At 31.3% G+C, this 24043-nt stretch overlaps 1 protein-coding gene across 1 annotated transcript; it reads left to right on the top strand.

Annotated features, from left to right (window-relative positions):
* Positions 1–17529: 17529 nt before the first annotated feature.
* Positions 17530–23566, top strand: D27 (beta-carotene isomerase D27-like protein). The gene is made up of 7 exons (XM_048100458.2): positions 17530–17828; positions 17906–18045; positions 20749–20841; positions 21009–21070; positions 21162–21268; positions 23176–23268; positions 23356–23566. Exons 1-7 carry the CDS (start codon positions 17621–17623, stop codon positions 23391–23393), a joined length of 741 nt encoding a protein of 246 aa, XP_047956415.1. The 5' UTR covers positions 17530–17620; the 3' UTR covers positions 23394–23566.
* The last annotated feature ends 477 nt before the right edge of the window (positions 23567–24043 follow it).

Here is a 24043-nt window from a genome sequence, read left to right on the forward strand (position 1 = left end):
GTTTCTGAGTCTGCTAAAATTACGACCACATTATCTATGTCTCATCGTGCAGTGGGTGACAGACTAGATCATCTACACCACCGTGTTATAATTTGTTAAAAGTTTAAAGGGCTGATTACCTATTTTTTATTTGAAATTTTACCATAACTGATTTAAATTCGTTCGTTTCACGCATTCTGTTAAACTTCGAAATTATGTGAACTTATTATACTAAGCAAAAGGAATGAAGAGATTTAATGTATAACTAGACAATTAATCAGTATTTTTCAAAATAAAGCAAATAGTATGATATTTTTTGGTATAAATAAAACAGGGAAGTGTGATTTCGGATGAAGGGAGTAATATTCCGTTGGATACTGCTCCTAGTTTTTAGTTTGATACCAGTATTGGTTTCAATGTACCATTCACAAATTGAAGGACATGCTTGTCTTAACATCAACTCCCCTCCGTCCACCAATAGGAGTCCTATTTCTTGGCGGCACGAGTTTAGAAATATTAAGAAAAACGTGTGCAAAAAAGTTAGTCGATTACTTAACTTACAAAACAACAATACATAAAATCTTGTGCTGAAAAAGAAGTGATTCACTTAGAGTGGGACGAAGGTTGGGGGGAGTATATTATAAAATTTTCTATCCTACCCCACGAGTTTTATTTTCTGGATCTGTCATTGAGGAGAGATAAATAAAGAAAAAGTGATTGGAGTACTGTTAGTGAAGAAGAAAAAAGTTACCAAAAATAGAAATGAATTATTTTTTGGGACAACCCAAAATGGGAATTTTGTCTATTGTCATAGGATGAAGGAGTATTAGATAACTACTGGGGTCACAAAATGAAACTACTCGACCACGAAGGTTCAAGTGGCAAAAATCAAACATCTAGGATGTGAATTTGGGTAGCGCTAAATCGTCTTCGGGGGAGAAAGCATGGGCAGAGGTACATGGAAGAATGGCGAGCAAATGCCCCTCAAAATTTTTTATCCATGCTATTTTTCTTTTAATTTATAAATTTATTTAACAATCTTTTTTAAATGCCCCTTCCCAATATTTTAAAATTTTGTTTATAATATATTTTTGCCCCTCCTCGTATCAATTCCTAGATCCGCCCCTGGGAGAAAGGTGACAAGGAGCTAAACTGGAGCTAAGGTCTAATTCAAACTATAATATGCCTATCAAGATGATAACCAGCATGGGTACCTCGCATGCCTCAATCGAAGTTCGAATGAGAGAGTTATGACCGTTTTATGAAGACTACGTAGGGTAGTGCAAAACCAGCAACCCGCTAAATACAAAATGGTGCCAAATTAAACAGACGAGATTTTGAATTATTTTTTAGACTCTTTTCATTCCTTCTCCCATATACAAATATGGTCTTTTGCTTTCTTTTTAATAGATGAATAGAAGTTAGATTTAGGTGTCTCCCTCCTCATATCATGTGAGATGAATGCTTGGAAATTCTATAGCCGAGCTATGGTTGCTTTGTTGTTAGCTCGGGGTTAGTCACTTAGTAAAAATACACCGCTAGTACTGAAGGAACTGGCAGCGGAAGCAGTGCGGCGGATTAACATAATTTAACAATTATTAATCGCACAAATAAATCACATAATAATCAGATCTATTCAGCAGATTATTTAGACAAAATCTATTCGCGTAATTCTCACATGTATCATGCTCATAACTTGAATTAATCATGCTTTAAGAATATTGAAACCTAAAACATGCTTTTCTACGAAGCAGAAATAATACCTAATTAATTCTCCAAAGAATTGAAGATGGCTAGCAGCTTCTCCACGTGACGCTTTGAATACTAGACCACAAATCTTCTCTCTGGTTCCCGAACTGTACTCCGATATCAATCTGGGCTGATCTCACCAGAATACTAGGACTTAAATAAAAGAGACAGAAAAACTACTCCTAAGAGGAGAGGGAAATTCGACCAGCTCAATATGAGGGGGGCGAAATTTTCGAAAATTTTAAGAATAAAAATTGTGATATTTCTGTCTCATTTATTCTCCTATTTATATTAAATTCCTTTTGGGCCCAGACAGGGATCTATGGAAGGTTTTGGATATGAGCTCATCCAATTTACTTTTTACTAATTAAATTGAACCCACAATTTAATATAAGCTTAATTGGAATATTACGAGCAGCCAATACAGAAGTAATATTGAATTCTCCCCATCCAAATCCGAAATTATAAGTAATCCGAGTTTCCGTTTTAACTTTCATTTCCCGCGCTTAAGATAAAAATGTCCATTAATTCATTAATGTCTGCTATGGACTTAATTAATTAACTTCTTATTAATTCCAAGAGTGGACTTAGCATGAAACGCTTATTTATTATTCATAGAGTAATCAAACTCTAACTAGCTAGGTTCCGAATAATAAAACCTTGTTTCGCGCTCCTCTTGAGGACATTATCAAACGAGACTCTCATCGCGCACGATTCAATATAATAGCAATCCTAGCACCGCTAGATATTAATCGCCACTACCCAATATATCAGGTTTATTGGGTTACGAAAAACCCGCACCATTTGATTAGTCAAAGTAATGCATAATCAATACTGTATGCTCAATGCTAACCTACATTGATTAAGAAATAAATATTTATCAAGACCTCGCCTTTCAGTAGATAGCCTAAGAACAAGTCTTGCTGTTAGATCCGTTCAGTGCTATACCACACCAATGTCATCTTATTTCAGTAAGGCTTAGAAATATGCGGACTGACATTGCAACCTTTCTCGATGGATAGTCTAATTCCATCTAGGTTGTGAAATTCTTCTTTTTCTTTGTTTAGGACTGACCGTGTTACCTTAAAGTGGACGCCGCCCACAACCGGTCTACTAAAACAAAGACTTAGACCTTGTTAAGTTAACTTATACATTTAAACATGCAATTAGCATCCATTAAATGTAAAATATAACAACATTATGACAAAAATAATCCTTTTTATTCCTTGGAAAATAAAATAAGAGTTTTACAGTATTCAATCACTCAAAAAGTGATTTCTAGTATACAAACTCTAACAAGTACTGTGTAGCTAGTAGCGGAGCCGTAGTGCATGTAAATGGTTAATTGGGTGAGTGTACCCAAGGGTTGCCATCATCTTGTTGGTGGAGGTTTTTGGTCTCTAAGAGGTCATTCGTTCACACACTAGTTCTTCCATTTTTATATCTCCCATTAATTCTATAATTTTGTTCTATTTTTTTTGGGGGGAACCCCTATCCTTTTTAACGTAATATTTCATCTGTCCGCCATTTAAAGACATGTTTTGACTTGACACATGTATTTCAGTTTTTGATTGTTTTTTAAATAGTTTTTTTTTAATAAAATAATTCAAACTTTAGATATTGATCCATAGGAGTTTGGTTTGTAGCTATGCTTGCATTTTATGCTGAACTAGTTTTAACCCACGCGCACTATGCGCGACTTAGAATATTTCGTACTATTATTTTGATATTATGAATAAATAAAATAAAATAAGTGACAATATCATTACATAAGATTAAAAAATGTAGGAGTATATACTAAGAGTATAAAATCTAATAAAATATTTAATATACAAATAAAATATTAGGAGACAATAATATCATCGTAAAACGATAAAAATGATGAACTACAAAACAAATAAAAAGCACACATATCAATATTAATAACACTTAACATTAAGTAAATAAAACAATAATTCATAAGTTATGGAAAAAAAATTTCCTATTTGTAAACTACCTTAAAAGTACATTAATAAGAATAGCAAAATAAAGAAAATAAATAGTAAAACAAAAACCAAACACTCACTATCAGCGCGCATTGCAACTCCTCTCCCTGCTTATTTTTTATACACGAAAGGCCGAAACTATCGTTGACTCTTTCCCTCGGCCTTATTTTCTTCTCTAGTCTCCAATTTGATAATTATGTACGTGCGCATATAGAATATGATATTTTATATTCTTTGTCTTCTTTCCTCCCTTTCGCCATTTTGTTGACTTTGAGTATTTTCTTTGCATGAAACCTATCGAATTATCGTTGACTCTTTACCCCAACTTTATTCTCCTCCTTAATCTCCAAACTAATGATTTATGTAGTGAGAAAAAAATTGGGATATTTTATGTTCTTCATCTTCTTTGCTCCCTTGTTCCATTTTGCTGACTTTGGATGTTTTTTTTGCATGAAACCTATGAAAGTAGGCGACGAACGTACAATTTCAGCTTCAAAATATTACAGATAGTTAGCTTCTGCAATTTCTTTATTTGAGAAAAAATCACTATTATAGCTAAGATGAAAAATATTCAAACAAAATTAAAAAAAAACAAAAAATAATAACAATAAAAAAAAACTTAATTATGAACTAAAACATTCAAATAGAGAATGGTCCTCAAAATAAGATTTAAAAGTGCTATTTTCTTTTCACCTTCTCTTACATAACCCTCTCTCCACAACTTCCGACTCGCGTCTTCGGTTCTTCGCCTTTTACAGGACTATATCTTCACCGCCTCCGTCTCCATTAACTGTTGCAAAAGAGCTCCCGTCGTCGATCACTGAAGTTGAATCCTTTGAGGAGCAATTTTGAAATTTATCTAATGTTTGCTTTGAAAAGATAATTCTACAATGAAAGAATATGTATTTATAGATAAAAACTTAAGGCTACCAATAATCCTAGAAACAAAAATGCATTTGTTTAGGTAATCCATAATAATTAAAATGAATATTAATTTATGATTTAATCAATTGGATACATTTAGTCATAGATTTGAAAAGTCAAAAAACGCATAGAAAACTCCTCATAAATCATTAAATAGAATTATTTAGTATACTATAATCACATTATAATCAGCCGTTACATATGAGGTTACATTATATTATTAATGGTATTACTTCAAAAGTCTATCAATTTTAATCTTTTCCCCCAACCATCGGTAGTTACATATTCCTACATTATTTTAATTATTTTATAAATGACATTTACTTTAGGGAGTCATTATGTGATTTTAATAAAACGTTATGTAACATTTTATAACCATCACCCAAAATTTCTAAATTTCAAGATATTGCCCAAAACTTATATATAATCCAAATAATGACCAAAACTCGTCTTTTATATATGTATAGATACGTTAAGGTGTTTTAAGTGAAGAGTAATCTCATTCCTCATTTGGTTTCATGCAAATACTATAATTAATATCGAACCAAACAGAAAGTTCACTTTCAATAAGTCCAACAATTTAATCAAACACCAAACCATGTGAAAACATACTATCCATAAATTCATGAAAATCCACTTTCATATATCTCATCTTACGGGCTTTCAGCCAAACCAAACGAACCCTTTATAGATATATGCATACATAGCAATTATACAATTATACTATATCCTAGCCTGGCTAAGATAACTTCCCAATTCAATAACCTTATTCGTTTGCGCATCCTTCTGCAGTCTTCTTTCGTTTCAGTGAAAAATAAATGGCCCCTATGGAGAAAATAATGAGCAGTACTAAAAGAGTAATTACTATAGCCAGAAAAAGAGAAAAAATCCTCATTTTTGCTTCGTGCGTGTGTTTGTGTGATGCATATGCCTAAATCATAAGCCCTATTTATAGATTGTAATTTGCAGAATAATGTGTTTAAAAAAAATTAAATATTAATGATCTATATATAATATGGGTAGTGATAAAATGCAAACTTATATATTGTACAAACTCAAAACTCCTCAACACAGCTTCAACACTGTTTCAATACAATATCAACTCAGTGTAAAATTTCAAGATTTTAATGTCAACACAGTATCAACACAATATCAACACAACATCAATCATTGACTACCGTTGAAATTTGGTTGACATTTTCCTGTTGATGCTTTTTTTGTGATATGTTGACATTTTTCAATGGTCCAGATCATAGTTTTGAGTTTGTACAATATTTAGAGTTTTCCTTTGATCACATTCCTATATAATATTGTATATATATTTATTATAATATTATATACATATTTATTATAACAATAATATATATAGTATATATACCTAGTATAATACTCATCTATGTCATTAAAAATGAAACGTTTCCTAAAATAAAAATAACATCATCTCTACCTTTTATTCTCTCTTACTTTACTCTCTCTTGAATAACTCATAAAACAACACTACATAAAATCTCATGTCGGTAACCAAATGTTTCATACTATTTAATGGGACAGTGAGAGTATTAAATATGTATAATATGTATAATATTATATATATATATATATATATATATATATATATATATATATATGAACTATAATATGATATAGTAGTATTATGTTAAAATGCATATAACATCCTGTAACACCCGCACTTTTTGAACAATAGCCGAATAAATATCACCTTGCATTAGTTGTTATTTCTTGTTTGTTCGGGTTTTAAAATGTGTGCGATCTCGATAATCATAAAAAAAAGGACAATTAATAGTTTTAGTAAATGCGGTGTAAAAATCTATGAGTTCGTTTAACACAAGTTCAAATAGAATTTGTAAAGTCCTACACTATTACTCCCTCCGCCCCGGCTAAGATGACACATTGCTTAGCCGGCACAGGATTTTAGGAGTTATTAGTTAAAGTGTTTAATTGGAGAGAGAGAAAGTGGGTGGAAGTATTAAAGTAGAGAGATAAAGAAAGATGAATATTTTAATAGGGGTGAGAAAAAGTGGTTGAGTGTATTAATTGGAGAGAGAAAGTTACCAAAAAAGGAAATGTGTCATCTTAGTTGGGACAGACTAAAAAGGAAAACGTGTCATCTTAAGCGGGACGGAGGGAGTACAATTTAAATATCGAGAATAAAGCAAAACAAGGAGACGTGCCCCGAATCTCGGCGGTTGTGCACGTTCCGGGACCTCCAACTTCATTTCGTGCTCCTATCTATTTCTACACCGCACACTTGTGGAACCTACAAAAGATAAACAAATATTAGTCGCATCACCATCACATCTTTCAAATGAAGTCAAGACTTTTGACGAAATCACATCACATCAAAGCACGGGTCCCAAACGACGGCACACGATTCCCGAACGACGGCCGTACTTGCTAGCCGTCATTTTGAGTGACGAGATGTAAGATTCTTGCCATTTTTGGTATATTGAATGATTGATTTGCCAACTTGCCCATTTTAGTAAAAAGTCTCTAACTCTTGTGTAATAGTTTGCTCCCTTTGAAACATAGAATTACCCATGTAGAACCATACATCCTCTTTACCTATAACTACTTCACCACCTTCTTTCATCTTTCTTTTGTTTCTCAAAATAAAATCTCCAACATCATTAAAGAAGAGAGCAAGTGAGATACGCATAGTGAGTTCAAGGAACAAGAGGATCAAGCTCTCTCACCCATCACCCTTTACTCCACTCTTCATGGAAGGTAAATGCTCTTAAAACCCAAGTGTTATTCATAGCTCTTTCATTTATTCTTTTTGCCAAGCATGATAGAAGAGATAGTATGCTCAACATAGTACCACGAATTTAGGTATCTCTACCAAATTCTCAATATCAACAAGTTCATATTCTAGTGAAATAACCAAGCATCCGATAATTTAAAGAAAACCAAGCCCAAGTTCATATATATCCTCATAACTCAATTAAGTAGAGCATGACCTTTGCGATAACCATAAAAGCAATAATAATAATCGGGCATGAAGCATGAATGAGAACTTAGCTTGTACGAGTGCATCTTTGAGCACCTACCGAAGGGGCGCCGCTGCTGCCTCGCTCGGAGCAGTCCGCCGCTGCCACCTCGCTCGGAGCAGTCCACCGCTGTTGCTGCGTTCAGCAGCATCACACGCTGCCGCTGCTGTCACGCGGCGGCAGCCCTACGCGCAGAACCCCCCGCCGCTGCCGCCTCTGCCGGGAAGTCGCCGCTGCTGTCACACACGCGCAGCTGCTGCCACGCGCGCACAGATGCTCGGCAGACCCCACTGCCGCTGCTGTCACCCGGTGGCAGCCCCTGCTGCCCCTGGACCGAGCAAACAACGTTGCCCTCTTCTCCACTCGCTCGACGAGCTCGGTGACTGAAATTTAACCTTAGAAAGAAATGTGAGTGTGTGTATAACATATACATGTGTTATGCGTGGCAAAGAAAAAAGGAGGGGAAGAAGAAGAGAGGGAGAAGAAGATGTACATGGAATAGTAACCGGCGACGGCATCGGAGGTCGAACGCCGCCGAGCCCTTCACGGCCGAGAGCAAGAGAGAGGGAGAAGGTGCGACGGAGGGAGTATGAAGTGTGAGATACGGTTTACTCTTGTTGGATCCAACTAAATTGATTGGACATTCTTTTAGTTAGGCCGAATTAACGAGAATGAAAAAAGAGAGAGAAGTTAAGAGTTTCTTTTAAGTCTTGAGGTCCTTTTAAATTAACAAGCTTTCAATTACTCAAAGTATAGACTAAATGTTTTAAATTGGGTTCAGAGATTAATTGCATAAGTAACTGAACCTTCAATTACTCACTAAAGTACTTGATCGAGAAATTTAAATCTCCCGATGTAATTATCGCAAAGAATTGAAGTCGTTTGAACAAGATAAGAACGTAGGATGCACACTCCCCCCCTTAGGATCATTGCATATCATTCTTTATGAATGTTCTTTAACTAATTAGCTCGTAATAATCTTTCAAAAAGGATTTTTGCGAGGAGTTTAATTTATTGAAGTGGATCTTTGCTTAGAGCTATGTATTTTGGAAGCATCGAGGTGGGCTTTCTAACCTATGTATTAATGTGGCTTTGTGAATAATATTTCAAGCCTATTTTAAAGTGATAATGATTTTATGTTTGAGCTTTGCTATCCTATACTTTTATGTGGATGAAATTGTCAAATGTTACGAATGATTTATGAAGTGATTGTTTATTTAAAATCGCACTTTCTTTTCTACAAAAGATTGTCAATGCCATAAATGTTTTTGTTTTGTCGAGATGCCTATCTGTTTGGCTATGCCAAAATGAATGAATGAATGAACGGAATGATTACGAACTCCAATAGGATTGAAATTCCTATTCGAGTAGTGTGCACAAAAGGAATGGACCGTGAGTCATCGAGAGGGTTGGCCGGTCAATGTGTCGTGGAAGGTGACACCCATCCCGTCACTTAAGGAATGTACAGATATGGCAGATTGATGGAAAGAACTTAGACTGCGGTCGAACTTTAAGCTCACAAATAACTTAGTAAGCTCGGGCCTTTTAAGATAAAACCCCCGAGTGTTACTGTGATGGCATGGCAACAAATCTTTTATGTATATGTGTATCTTTTGGCAAAGTGTTCACTGAGTACTCTCGTACTCAGCCCTGCATATATTTCTAAATGTGCAGGTTGAGCCGTGGATGAAGGGGTGCTGAGTGAGATTGGTGCTTTTTGTATCTTTGTAGGACCCTCGAAGACATATGTCTCCATACATATTGTCGCGTTCAAACCTTTCTTCCGCTGTGCATTTTATCATTGTCTTGTGATAGACTTATTGATGAGAACTATGATAGGAATGTGAAGTACAAATTGATGAACTCTTTTTTTTTTCCGAGCCTATATGACCATGTAAATCCCTTGTGAAATCCCAATATCTCTCGTAATAAAATGGACGTTTGGTTCACGATTGATTTCCTTTTTATTTCCTTCTTATTTTCCCTTTATTGTCATGATTTCCTTTCTTTGCTATCCTTAGCAAAGTGCGGTCGTGACACATCCTATCTATAATTAAGACCTATAACATCCTATCTATAATTAAGACCAATCCTAGACCATTAGATTTTAAAATGAGTGGATGAGATTATAGTTCACAGATTTCAATAAATAGTATAGTATATAAAATATCAACAAAATGGTCAAATAGTCAATCTGTTATAACATAATCATTTTCATAGTTTTTTTTATATCAATATATTTGTATTACAAATATCAACACAATGGCACGAGAATATCAACATAAGTATCAGAAAATATCAACACAATTTTATTGATATTGATCATGCATTATATTGAAATTTTTTGGTGAATTTATTGATATAAAATCTGCTTATCAACATATACGAAATTAAAATTAAAATTACTATAAAATTTCATCATTCGAGAATCATCAGAATATAAGCAATTGAGATCTCGTTAGAATCCTTATGAAATTATTAATTTAATATATTTTTTACGAAATTTTTTATATAATTTAAAGTTTTAAGATAATTTAGAGGAGAAAGAAGATGGTTAGTTTTAATTACCATATTTGTTAACTAAATTTTTTAATTGAAAATATAATCCCCTTAACATTATTTCAACTACTAGATCTCCTAATCTAATGGCTATGATTTGATATTAATTTAGGTGTGATAATTAGTTAGCAATTAATCACAACTCATATTATATATAAATAGGAAAATGATCAATATAAAATTGATCTCAATATAAAATTCAAACCAAATCCTGACCATGAGATTTGTTAATCTGATATACTCCCTCTGTCCGCCATTAGCAGTCTCATTTGAGTTCGACAACGAGTTTTAAGAAATACTCCTTCCGTCCCACAAAAGATGTCACACTTTCCTTTTTAGTTTGTCCTACAAAAGATGTCACATTTCCTTTTTTGGAAAAAGTTCTCTCTCACATGAATATAAAAATTATATTTTCTCTCTCCATTTAACACACAAAACAAAACCTCCTAAAATCTCGTGCCGTCACACAAGTGTGACATCTTTTGTGAGACGGAGGGAGTATAAAGGAAAGTGAGTGAGAAAAGATAGTGGAATGTGAGGCTCATTTTTATATATTACTTTTATAATAAAATGTGAGTGAAATGAGTTAGTGGAAAGTGAGGTGTACCTACCATTTTTAGAAAAAATGAATCGGGACTCCTAATGGCGAACGGACTAAAATGGTCAACCAGGACTCCTAATGGCGGACGAAGGGAGTAATAATTAACCAAAACCACGGGACAATGAATTCATAGCTTATAACGACCATACTTATTATAATATTTTATTGGGTTGGTTTCTCGTGCTAGTACATTAATAATGTGCATTCATGTGAATTAAGCGTGTTTAATACTCCTTCCGGCCAATAATATAATAGATGTCACATTTTCTATTTTAATTTGTTTCACAAATAAGTTACATTCTTTTTTTTTGGAAAAACTCTCTCTCATATTAATATAAATAAATTATTTTTTCCACCAAATACATAAAATAATATCTTCTAAAATCTCGTGACATTTATCAAGTATGTCATCTATTAAGAGTAATAAAATCTTCAATTTATTTCATATATTCCTTAACTATTGTGAGTGATGACATGGTAACGTACTTTTTTCAGAGAATGAAAATTATAATAAAAAAAAATGAAATCAGGATAGATAGTACATCTTTATATTTCATATTAGTATATGGGTAAGATTCGTTCGACCTGTTCCGTCTCACAAATGTATGCATCCTTGGTTGGACATGAGTACATCTTTATATTTCATATTAGTATATGGGAAAGATTTATCTTAACATCTACTCCCTCCGTCCATCAATAGGAGTCATATTTTTTGGGGGCACTGAGTTTAAAAATATTAAGAAAAACGTGTGCGAAAAAGTTAGTGCAATATGAGTTTCACTTAATTCACAAAACAACACTGTATAAAATCCTATGCTAAAAAGAAGTGTTTCACTTAGAGGGGGACGAAGGTCGGGGGGGGGGGGGGGTATATTATAAAATTTTCTATCCTACCATACGAGTTTTATTTTCTGGGTCCGGCATTGAGAATGAGATATAAAGAAAAAGTGATTCGAGTATTGTTAGTGAAGAAGACAAAAGTTTCCAAAAATAGAAATGAATTTTTTTTTATGAACAACCCAAAATGGAAATATTGTCTATTGTCATGGGAAGAAGGAGTATTAGATAACTACTTGGGTCACAAAATGAAACTACTTGAGCATGAAGGTTCAAGTGGCTAAAATCAAACATCTAGGATGTGAATCCGGGTAGCGCTAAATCGTCTCCGGGAGAGAAAGGTAGGTGAGGCCATGACAAGGAGCTAAACTAGACCTGAGGTCTAATTCAAACTATAATATTCCTATCAAGATGATAACCAAATTCTCTTCTAGCACTGTCATTGTCTTCATCTTAGAAAAAGCTTCACATGAGTACCCTGCACTCCTTAATCGAAGTCCGAATGAGAGAGTTATAACCGTTTTATGAAGACTGCGCAGGGTAGTGCAAAACCAGCGACCCGCTGGAATGCAAAGTGGTGCCAAATTCAACAGCGGGATTTTGAATTATTTTTTAGACTCTTCTCATTCCTTTTCCATATATAAATAGGGTTTTTTGCTTTCTTTATAATAGATAGATAGAAGTTAGATTTGAGTGTATCCCTCCTCATATGAGATGAATGCTTGAAAATTCTATAGCTGAGCTATGGTTGTTTTGTGGTTAGCTCGGGGTTAGTCACTTAGAAAATTTACACAGCTAGCTTGGAGTGGAGCCGGAGTACATGTAAATGGTTACTTGGGTGAATGTATCCAAGGGTTGCCATCATCTTGTTGGTGGAGGTTCTTGGTCTCCAAGTGGTCGTTCATTTACACACTAGTTCTTCCATTCTATATCTCCCATTAATTCAATAGTTTTGTTCTATTTATTTTAGGATGAAACCCCTGTCCTTTTTCGTGTGGTACTCCAACTCCGCCATTTATAGATATGTTTTGACTTGACACGGGTGGTCTTAAGAAATTGTTTTACTTTTATAAAAGTGAAAATGTTAGCAGAATATGAATTTCATTTTTATGTATATTAATTTATAGTAGAATATCAGTGTAATGAGTTAGTAGAGTATGAAATTCACTTAGTGAAAAAATGAAAAAAGAAGAAGTTATCTTTAAATAGAGGACATCAGAATAATGGCAAAATGTGTCAAGTTTTGACCGACAGAGGGATATTGTTTTATGCATTATGGAATTTTTTTTTTCTATTGTTGTGTTTTTACAAGAACAGGTATTGTGCTATGTTTTAGGGATTCACATTAATCCATCTAATACACATCAGAGTTCTCGACAGGGATGTTAGCGAATTTGTTTGAAGTCTTAAACAACAGAAGGAAACATTAAATAGAACCTTTGTGTCATGTACGAAGACATGCACCACCAAGAGTTATAAGTAACCTAGTAAATGAAATAAAACTGCCAAATCCACATAACACCTCCTCGCTTAACCTGCAAAATTTTGAAAAATATATGCAGGTTAAGTTTGTTTTTAGCATACAGTCAGAGATATTGAAATTTTGTTATGGTGTTTAAGTTGATAATGTATTCCAGTATTTGATTTTTTTTATCAAGTAGTTTTGTTAATAAAATAATTCAAACTTTAGATATTGACATAGGAGTTTGGTTTGTAGCTATGCTTGCATTTTATGCTGAATGCGTTTTGGCTGATTCGTTAACCGTGACTGATTAATTAAGAAGATATTGGGAAGAATTGTTTTAAGTGAAGACTAATCTCATTCCTCGTCATTTGATTTCATGCAAATACTATAATATCAAACAAAATAATCGAAAGTCCACTTTCAGTAAGTCAACAATTTAACCAAAGACCAAACCATGTGAAATTATACTATCCATAAATTCATGAAAATCCACTTTCATACATATCAATTATACTATTATATATAATGTTCAGTCATATCTCTCAATCCAATAACCTTATTTGGGTGTGCCTACTGTATCGGATTCTGTAGAAGTTTTAGTCTTCCTTCGTTTTTTATATAAATAAAAGCACGCCGAGCAACAAATAATGAAGAGGCCGCAGAGCGCGAATGCAGCTATTAGTAAAGGTCGAAGAGGAGGAAAATCTCCTGGTTTCTTTGTTTAAAATATAAGACTAGAGGGGATTGAACCCTAAACCTCTAGGTAAAAAATCAATACCTCTACCACTTCACCATTTGGTCTTAAATGAAATATTATGAACATTAATTATTGTTATATATTAACTCTATAATTGTTTGTCCACACAGATTAATAATTGTGTTTAGTTTTATACTTTAAAATAATTTTTAGTTGTGATATGTTTAATTTTAATATAAGCCTCTAAATTTTATTTTTATTGATGTAATATATATATATTATTAATATAGTTTATTACTCCATATTTACTAAATATTACTCCAAGTTTACTAATAATTCAAGTTTAATTTTATATATTAACTAATAATACTATTATAGTATATATTTATTCAAATTAACTAAAAATTGATGTTTAGTTTTATATATTGTCTATAATATTATTTCAACACATAAATATTTTGAGATAATATGAATTTTATCTATTTATTATATGTAAAATATGTACTTTTTTTTGGCTACATTAATTAAAAATTTATATATTTAATAAATATTTAAAATTTACCATTCACTTACTTTAAATACTCTTAATATTTAATTTACTTAAAATGTTTAATATATGTTTTTGTTATATGTTAATATTAGGTAATATATTACTCACTAAATTTAATATATTTTGTAAGAGTATATTTAATTTTATATTTGCAAGGTAAAACGGTTCGACTAGTGATTGAACCGGTTGGACCGGTTGAACAGTGAACCAGTAGCCTCACTAGTTCACCGGCCGATCCAGTTTTTATAGCATTGCTAAAAACTAACTAAATATAAAATTAATGACCTCAATAAATGTAGAGTTGTTGAGGTCAATATTTTAGAATGACACAATTCATCGCTTATTTATTATAATAATATTATTGGGTTGGTTTCTCGTGGATACCTTGAACACGAAAATTCAAGGAAAGAAAGAAAATATTACCTTGTTAAGCCAAATTTCTTCTTCTCCCTCCGTTTCATAGTAATAGTGTCACTTCTTTTTGGAACAGAGATTAAGAAATGAATATTAAATATAATAAGTGAAGTGAAAAGATAATAAAGTAGGAAAGAAAGAAAAGTAGAGAGAATAAAGTAAGCCATGGAATAGATTAAGTGAGGAAAAAAGTGTTACTTTTTGCTAAATAGGAAGATGACTCTAATATGATGGAACATTCCGAAATGGAAAAATGACTCCACTACTATGGAACCCGACCCATTACCTTCGGGTTCTTATTGGGCCGACCTAATAAGGACCCAAATCCTAAATGTGTGTATTCATATCGGGTTAACTTCGTGCAGATTCGTGTCAGATTATTTATAGGGCATAGAATTTACCATGTCCAAACCTTTTTCAAGCCTATAATTTTGGGCTGACAATTTTTGATCTGACAAAGTTAACCCGATATGAATACACACATTTAGGATTTGGGTCCTTATTAGGTCGGCCCAATAAGAATCCGAAGATAACGGGTTGGGTTAGGTAGGATTGGATTGGGTTAGGCTCGGGTTTGTGCTATCTGCTAAAACAATTTTAATCATGTTAATTATTTTTATTAATTGAAAAAAATATTATATTTTAAATTTATTAATAAAAACTAGTACTTATTTTATTTATAAATTACAAAAATGTTATACTTTGATTTTATTAAAAATATAATTATATATCTATTTAATTTTATTATTTAGATTTAATATTAATATACTTTAATATTATATTTAAATTTTATTATTTTGATTTAAGAAAATTATTATTATAATTTTATTATTTTTTATTTTAGAAACTACTCCTCTTTTGAGTTTTATCAAAAATGAAACAGTTTGTAACTGGCAGTTGCTTTTGAGGTTATCAAACTAATAATTACTTTTGGATTTATATAGGTGGTAACAATTCAGAGTATTTAAAATTGGCAGTAATATAAAACCAAATTTGAGGTTATTAAAAAACTTATAAAAAGAAAAAAGCATAAAAATATAATTGTAAAAAATTATATTGTACTATAAACTCAAAAAGTACTCCCGCCGTTCTACAATAAACGATGTGCTACTAACTGCAAAATGGGTAAACATGATTATATTCTTTTGATAGCATCCATTTTTATTTAAGAGGCAAACTATCTCGGAAAATGAAACGCGTCTCAGTTGTAAGACGCTTTCCCTCCGACCAATAGATCGGGTATTGTTCGAATTATCATGTGGTAGATGGATAACCATTGTTAATTAAAAAAAAGAGCAACTGTCTGTCTCGATAAATTTTCAATAATTTGTTATGCTAAAACAAAAACCAAGTTTTGCGTACTCAAAAATAATAGTACTTCTAATTAGTAAATTGAAAAACCCAGTAGGAGAATGTGGGAAAAAAATGTTTGTAGCATAATTTTATACTGAGACATCAAATTACATAAACAATTTTTTAAGAGAAACAAATGTGCTACGAGAGTAATATTACTCCCCGCGTCCCAGGAAATTTGTCTCTAATTTCTATTTTCGTCAGTCTCTAAAAATTTGTCACATTTCTTTTATCATTTTTGATAGTGGATCCACATTTCAGTAACTCATTTCCACTAACATTTTATTATAAAACTAGTGTATAAAAATAGGACTTATATTCCGCTAACTTTTTTAATCCACTTTTCTATTATATTTCTTAAAACTTGTCAAATAGTAACAAATTATAAAGGGAATAGTAACAAATTATAAAGAAGAGATGGAGTATATTTTTAATGTATTTTTTGTAGCCTAGACGGCCGCCCCAATAGTAATACTGCATATTGTTTCAATTGCAAATTAATTATCTTTAAATAATTTGTTATGATGTAATTTGGTTGTTTCTAATATGTTCATTCATCGTTAATTAAATCATTTTTGTATTTTAGAAAATTTTAAGATAATGAAGTTTTTTATTTTTGATTAAAACAATCTTCTTTTCCATTTTATTCTCTCTTAATTTACTTTTTCCTACTTTATACTTTTATCACTTAACATATTAAATATTTATTTTCTTAATTTTCATGCTGAAAAGGAATAGCCCAATTAACAAGGAATGGAGAGAGTATCTTATAGTACAAAATTATGTTGTACTAGTAATTTATTTATTTCATGGAGTACAATTTAATTTGAATTGTGTGTGAGCGAGTATATGCAAGCTCACTTTCGATATAACTCAACTCCATTAGTTTTCTTAAAATTTATAAAGTAAGTAGTTTATTTGAGCTTAGGAGCTTTTTTCCAATATTCCAATTTTGTAAAAACAGTAAATCATGATGGGTGTTTATTACCAACTCCCCAATTTTAATGGGCTAGCTAGGTCTGACTAGTCAAATTCACATGTCATTATAGTTTGTGCACGAATACAGACAAATGTCTCCTTTGCAAAAATATTACTACTACTAGTTATTTTATTCATATTTAACTATAAAATTATTATATAAAAGTAAAGATATTAGTATAATTTTCTCACTTTCATATATATAGACATAGGATAATCTAAAACCGGTTTGATTAAAATTGCATAAATGATAAACACCTGAAGAGTAAGAAATAAATTAATATAGCAAGTGTGGTTGGTTTTTAGAGTTTTAGTAGAAGACGAAAAGAGCATCTTTGGAGGGACACAGAAGTTGGAAGCCGAATTTATTAAAAGAAATACTAATAAATTCGTTGAGAATGACGATGCCAATCACCCAATGTATCACTGCACGCTTAATTATATACATCACCTCTTTTCTACTTCTACAATTCTTCTTGTGTATCATCACCATTTAATTTCTGCATCTCTCTCTCTCTCACATGGAAGCAACGCCGTTGGTGGTGGCGCAGCCGTATAAGATTACTAATTTGCAATTGAAGCGGCGGATTATCGCCATGCACAGGCCTCGATCAGTAGCCAAACACCCTCACAATTTGGATGCATCATCAACCAAAACCTCCTACAACGATAACTGGTTCGATCGTCTCGCCATCAATTATCTCTCACAAAGCTTACAATCCGCAGCAGGTACTTTTTATTTCAAAATTGAAAATTGAAATCGGATCTGCAATCGATAAATATGTAATTGAATATCTAATGCTCAGGGATGAGAAGCCGCAAGGAAGGCTACGAAGGACTGGTGGAAGCAGCAACAATGGCGTCGCGAAGATTCGATCCAATCCAACAGAAAGGAGTTGTTATTGATACGCTTAAAGCGGCACTCCCTGCTCCGCTTCTTCTTTTGGTATTTTTTCACTCTCCAATTTTGACTATAATATTCAGCTTTGCACAATCTTCTCATCACCATTGCATCACCTTTTATTCTACTACTACAGTATTATATTTTAATCTGATTTATTATGCTTAAGTAGCACTAAAGAAATTAATTGTGGATTTGAGTTGAAATTCAAATCTCAATTATTGCTGAGTTTTCCATGGTAAAAAATATTTGATGGATTTGACGTCTTATGTTAAACAATAATTTTCACTCTATTTTGTTTATTTATTTAATTAGCACTTTAATTTGTTATTTGTGTGCATTCATATCGATCCTGCAGTTGATCACACTATTTTCCATTTTATTTATAATTTCACTGTTGGGTTAGGATTCTGTCTTTAACTTTTACACTGTTAAAAAGAACATAAATTATAAATTGTAAAAAGAAAAATCATTAAATTTGGTTAAATTTGTAAGTTCCTCAACTTTTAAAAAGATCAATCATACACTGTGTTAACTAACTTTGATTAGTTTTCTTAATTGTCTCATGAATGAAATTTTCGAGATGCTATGTGTCTTGTTTTCTTGGCGTAATATATAAATTAAAGATGAGACTTTGACTAAGTGTAGTAAATGACTCATTTAAATGATCTAACATTTTGTCTACATAGTAATTTTTGCTTGTCGCATCACATAAATTTTTCCAAATACGAAATTATAGAAAATTGAGAAAGTTATCAAAGTTTATATAATTTTTAAAGTTGCACGATTGACTAGAATTTCACTAAATTTGATGTTTTTAGGAAATTTACCCATTTATTTTCAATATCCTATTCGAGTAGTGCTAAATGGCCACATTATGCCCGCCATAATATTAAAAAATTATTAAAATTCTGTGTAATTAATGTTTAATTGTTGAAATTTATGTATCTAGAGAGTAACAATTTTTTAAAGACTAATATACCCTCATATATTAGTAATGAGAATGTTAACTAACAATAGAAAGTAATATCATAATATTCAAATAAGGTATGGTATATAATAATACCTACTAAAAAAAATATAAAAATAATGCGTATATGAAACTAATAAACTGCTACTAATATATCATTACGGATTTATGGCCAAACTCACCCTATTAGTACCATGACCTTTAGATGTGTTGCATATAAGTTTACATGTTATCTATTATTATTATTATTATTATTATTATTATTATTATTATTAAGTTTAGTTATTGGTATATAATTGTATTATGTCATATGATAGTTATTTTGGCAATAATGATGGTTAAATAATATTCTAGTAGTTTTTTAACGTAATAATATTATATATTTTACATAATATATTGTGGGAATATTCTAGTAGTATCTTAAATATACCAATTATTTATAATATTAATATGTGACATGTATAAATGAAATTAAACTTTCGATTATTTGATACAATTATAATATTAAGTAATTTTATGATATGCAATACAATATAATATCATTGCATATTCACGAAAAATGGCTAACAAAATAGAATAGCTAGGAGTAACATTGTGTACAAGATTAGTTAATCTTATTTAACTTAGCGTAAAATATATCAACTATATGCAAGCATACAATATGATTTTATTTCTAATATATCCATATATATTTGTTTTAAAGTATTGAAGATTGTACATAATTTAAAGACTTATCATTAATTTTCTTGGAAATAAATATTTGTCATTATTATTATGGTGAGAGAATGGTGTATATATTTGTCATTACTACTCTTAATATTTATCGAAATAGTGGAAAAGGGTTATTGTGTAAAATCAACTTAGCATTAACTATTACTATTATTTTATTACATTAACTACTATAATTATTTACAAAAATGCCATTGTGTGGCTGGCCACATTATGGCCACATAGCATTATCCTATCCATTAACTAGCATTGTACATAAAAAAGTAATTAATTGAATAATAATAAATGTAATTCAATGCAATATTTCCTCCATCCCAAGAAAAATGACCTCTTCCTTAGATAATATGTGATTTTATACAATACTATTTTATATTAAATGAAGAAAATAAAGCAACATACTGGAGATAAAGTAAAGATAAAAAGTATTTTTAATTTTAGTAATTAATCATCTTAATAGAGGTAAATATAAAAAAGAAAGTGGTTCATTTTGAGTGGAAGGGTGGGTACTTATTTTGGAGACAATGTATCCTTTGTAGATAACGAAAAACAATCAGCCCGTTTTCTTAAATAATTTTGAATAATACATACATCTTTTCCATGAATATTAATTTTGCATTCCAATTCTCGAGTCTATAATACAGAGACAACTTCAAAATTATTTGCACTTTTATAAATTACGGAAAATATTATTTTAAATTTTGCAATTATTTGAATATATTTATAGAGGAAAATGATCAAAACAAAAATACATCTTAATACTGAAATACAGCCCAAATCATGCCCCTAAGATTATGCGATCTGAAGGTCAGTAATTAACCAAAAACACGAAAGTTCATTATTAATAAGTTTTAGGTCATTGGTAGAATTCGGATTTAATGTCTTTTTAGATCATTTTAGGTCATATTTTATTTAAATGGACTAAGAAACCAACGATGACCTAAAAATGTCATCCGTATAATTTTATTTTATTCTCCGTTTTTATTTTACGATCTAGTTTTGTACTATTAGATATACATGTATTTAAACTCAAAGATGAAACTTGTAAGCAGATAAAGAAAACGGCGCCACCGTCCACATTTTCAAGAGAGCTCTTTGCCGTCTTCACAACTATTTTTTTCGCATGGCTAATTGGTCCTTGCCAGGTATATTTTCAATTTGAGTTTTCTGTTAATTTATATTTTATCCCATATAAGAAATAAAATTATATTTTTTTTTGTTGATTGCATGTATTTGTATTTGGATTTTTATTTACTGTCATACATCTTACATTATTCGTTTTAGATATTTTATGGGTTAATTGTCTTTATAGGTGAAAGAATCAGAGTTTGAAGGGAGAAAAGAGAAGAATGTTGTGTACGTGCCAAAATGCAGGTAATTTGGCACACAAATATTGATATAGTATAATTTTATGTCTCGATTATTTCAAGAACTTGAATCTAATATTATTAATTTAAAAATGGAGGTTTCTGGAGGAGACAAATTGTGTAGGAATGTGCACTAATCTTTGCAAGATGCCTTCTCAATCGTTCATTAAGGACTCCCTTGGAATGCCCATCACTATGGTCCCCAGTATGCAATTCTCACTCTACCCACTTTTGCCAATTTATTTTATTTTAAAATGAAAAAAAAATGACTGATTTAATAGTATATCTAAATTTTAAATTTGAGTTAATTTGATAGAGTAGTCTAACTTGATAAAAACAAAAGCAAGTCATCAAGATTTGTTCACCTTGAAAGATTTGAAAGGGTGCGTTGATAAATGAAAAAGATAATCACAACCTAATCTTGAGAGATGGTGTTTGACAAATGAAACAAAATAGTCTTAACAATTTTCACATTGGTATATAGAGATAAATGAACCGTTATAAAAGTCTTGAAACAATCTCATATGGCATATATATAGGATGGGACTTTATAGATTTCTTTTATACTACTATTGATTATTTGATAATGATGCATATATAATTGTGGAAAATATCGAGAAACAGTATTTGCACTACAACTTGGTAACTCGGAATATTTAAGATGATGAAACTAAATGGAGGACCCCATTTTACATGCATATATACTGATGACACGCACAAATGACACTCATATATATGTGTGTGCACATTCTTTGAATGCTCCACTTGGTAATGAAATTAGGAGAAACATGTGACTTGCATATACATTAAATAAATGCTAGTAGTAAATTTTCCAGATTATGTATCCATTAAATAAATACTTGTAGTTCATTTTCAAGATTATAGTAGCTTAAATGGGAAGTTAGTGTTTATAGTCCAGATATTTAAGTAAATTATGTTATTTTTTTTATATAAAAAAAATAAAGTAAACAAGCGATAACTACTCTCTCCGTTTTATAGTAATTGAGTCATTTTTATCATTTTGGCACTTTTTTAATATTAGAGTCATATCACTTTTTAGTAAAAGTGAACACAATTCTACTCACTTACTTTACTCTCTTTTTATTTCTCTATCTTTTTCATTTCTTACTTTATTCTTCCTTTACTTAACTCACTTAATACAATTTTTCTTAAATCGCGTGCCGAAAAGATTCACCTTCACTACCGCCGTGGAATGGATGGAGTAATAAATAAGAATTAAAAATGAATGGAGTAATAAATAAGAAAGAAAACAAAAAAGAATGTAGAAAATTATTTGATGCATTGGGACAACCAAAAAGAAATGCACCATCCGTCCTTAAAAGTTTGTCCCATTTCACTTTTTACCATTTTTGGTAGTGGACCTCATATTCCACTAACTCATTTCTACTCATATTTAATTATAAAACTAATATATAAAAGTAGTACCCTCAATCCACTAACTTTTTCAACTCACTTTCCATTACATTCCTTAAAATCCGTGCCGGAACAAAGTGAGACGATATTTGGGGGATGGATGTAGTATTGGTTAATGTGTTTAATAGAGAGATAAAAAGTGGGTGTAAGTATTAGTAAAATAGAGAGAGAAAGAAAGATAAATATTTTAATTGGAGTGAGAAAGAGTGGTTGAGTGTATTAATTGGAGAGACAAAGTTTCTGAAAAAGGCAATGTATCATCTTATTTGGGACAAACTTAAGAGGAAAACGTGTCATCTTAAGAGCATCTCCAAGGGAGAAAGTTAAATTGAGAAGGTATATTTCTCATTTACCTTCTCAAAAAGGTAATTATACCTTCTTAAAAAATAATGTATTTCAAGGAAAGAAGGTAAATTAAAAAAACAAATAAACATAACTAACATTTTACCCTTTCTAATAAGAAGAGGTAAAGATACATTAGAGTATGATTTAAAAAAAAGAAGAGATAAATATGGTAGTTATTCTCATTTACCTCTCCATTTACCCTTTTTCTTGGAAATGGTCTAAATGAGATTGAGGAAATACTAACACTACTAGAGGCAGTAAATAAACATGAATTATTGCCACAAAATATGAACTTGATTAAATGTGAAATGCTAAATTTATTTGAAATGTCAGACTTTGAAGATATGAGCTGTGAAATGAAATTTGGTGTGGAGCCTCCCCCACAATCCTTGGATCCAGCGTTCACTCAGCCATGCTACAAGCAATGTATTACACTCTTTATATAATCTTTTAGCTAAATTTTTTATTTTGGTTGATTAAATAAGTAATACTAATATACACATATTTATGCAGGCAAGGCCATTAAAAGAAACCACAACTGCGGAAGCTAATGATGAACGTGGCTCTTTCATACTATAAACTTCCTACTTAAAACAATGTTTATCACTCTTTTCTCTCGCCTTTTGATCCTTCTAACTCTGTAAAGCTTTTTATTTTGGCATATCGATATTTGAAATTACTCTTCTACCTTTGTTGTCTCGATTATGTTTATTCGAACCACTTTCCATTTTCTTCTTTTCACCACCTTTGTTTAATACTTCCTTCGTCCTTGAAGATGTCCACATTCTTGAATGATACTCCCTCCGTCCCATAAAAGTTGAGACAAAACTTTTGGGCACGAAGATTAAGAATTTATATTAAATAAATAGGAGAGATGAAAAAAGTAGGAAAGATAAGAGAGTGTAAAGTAAATGATGGAATAAAGTAAGAGTGATTAGATGTTTTGTCTTTTGTTAAAAAAAGAAATGACTCAACTTTATTGGGACGGACTAAAAAGGAATACGACTCAATTTTTATGGGACGGAGGGAGTACAAAATTTTAGGAGAAGTTGTTAAGTGGAGTAAGTAAAGAAAAAAAAAGTTGAATATTTTAATAAGGAAAGAGGAGAGAGAGAGAATTATTTTTAAATATTAAATGTAGACATCTTGAGTGAGACTAACTAAAAATGAAAGATGAACATTTTGAGTGGGTTTGAGAGAG

This window comes from Salvia hispanica, chromosome 2, assembly GCF_029641045.1.
Source record: "Salvia hispanica isolate PSC_SH4W2 chromosome 2, Shi_PSC_v1, whole genome shotgun sequence".
NCBI lineage: Eukaryota > Viridiplantae > Streptophyta > Magnoliopsida > Lamiales > Lamiaceae > Salvia > Salvia hispanica.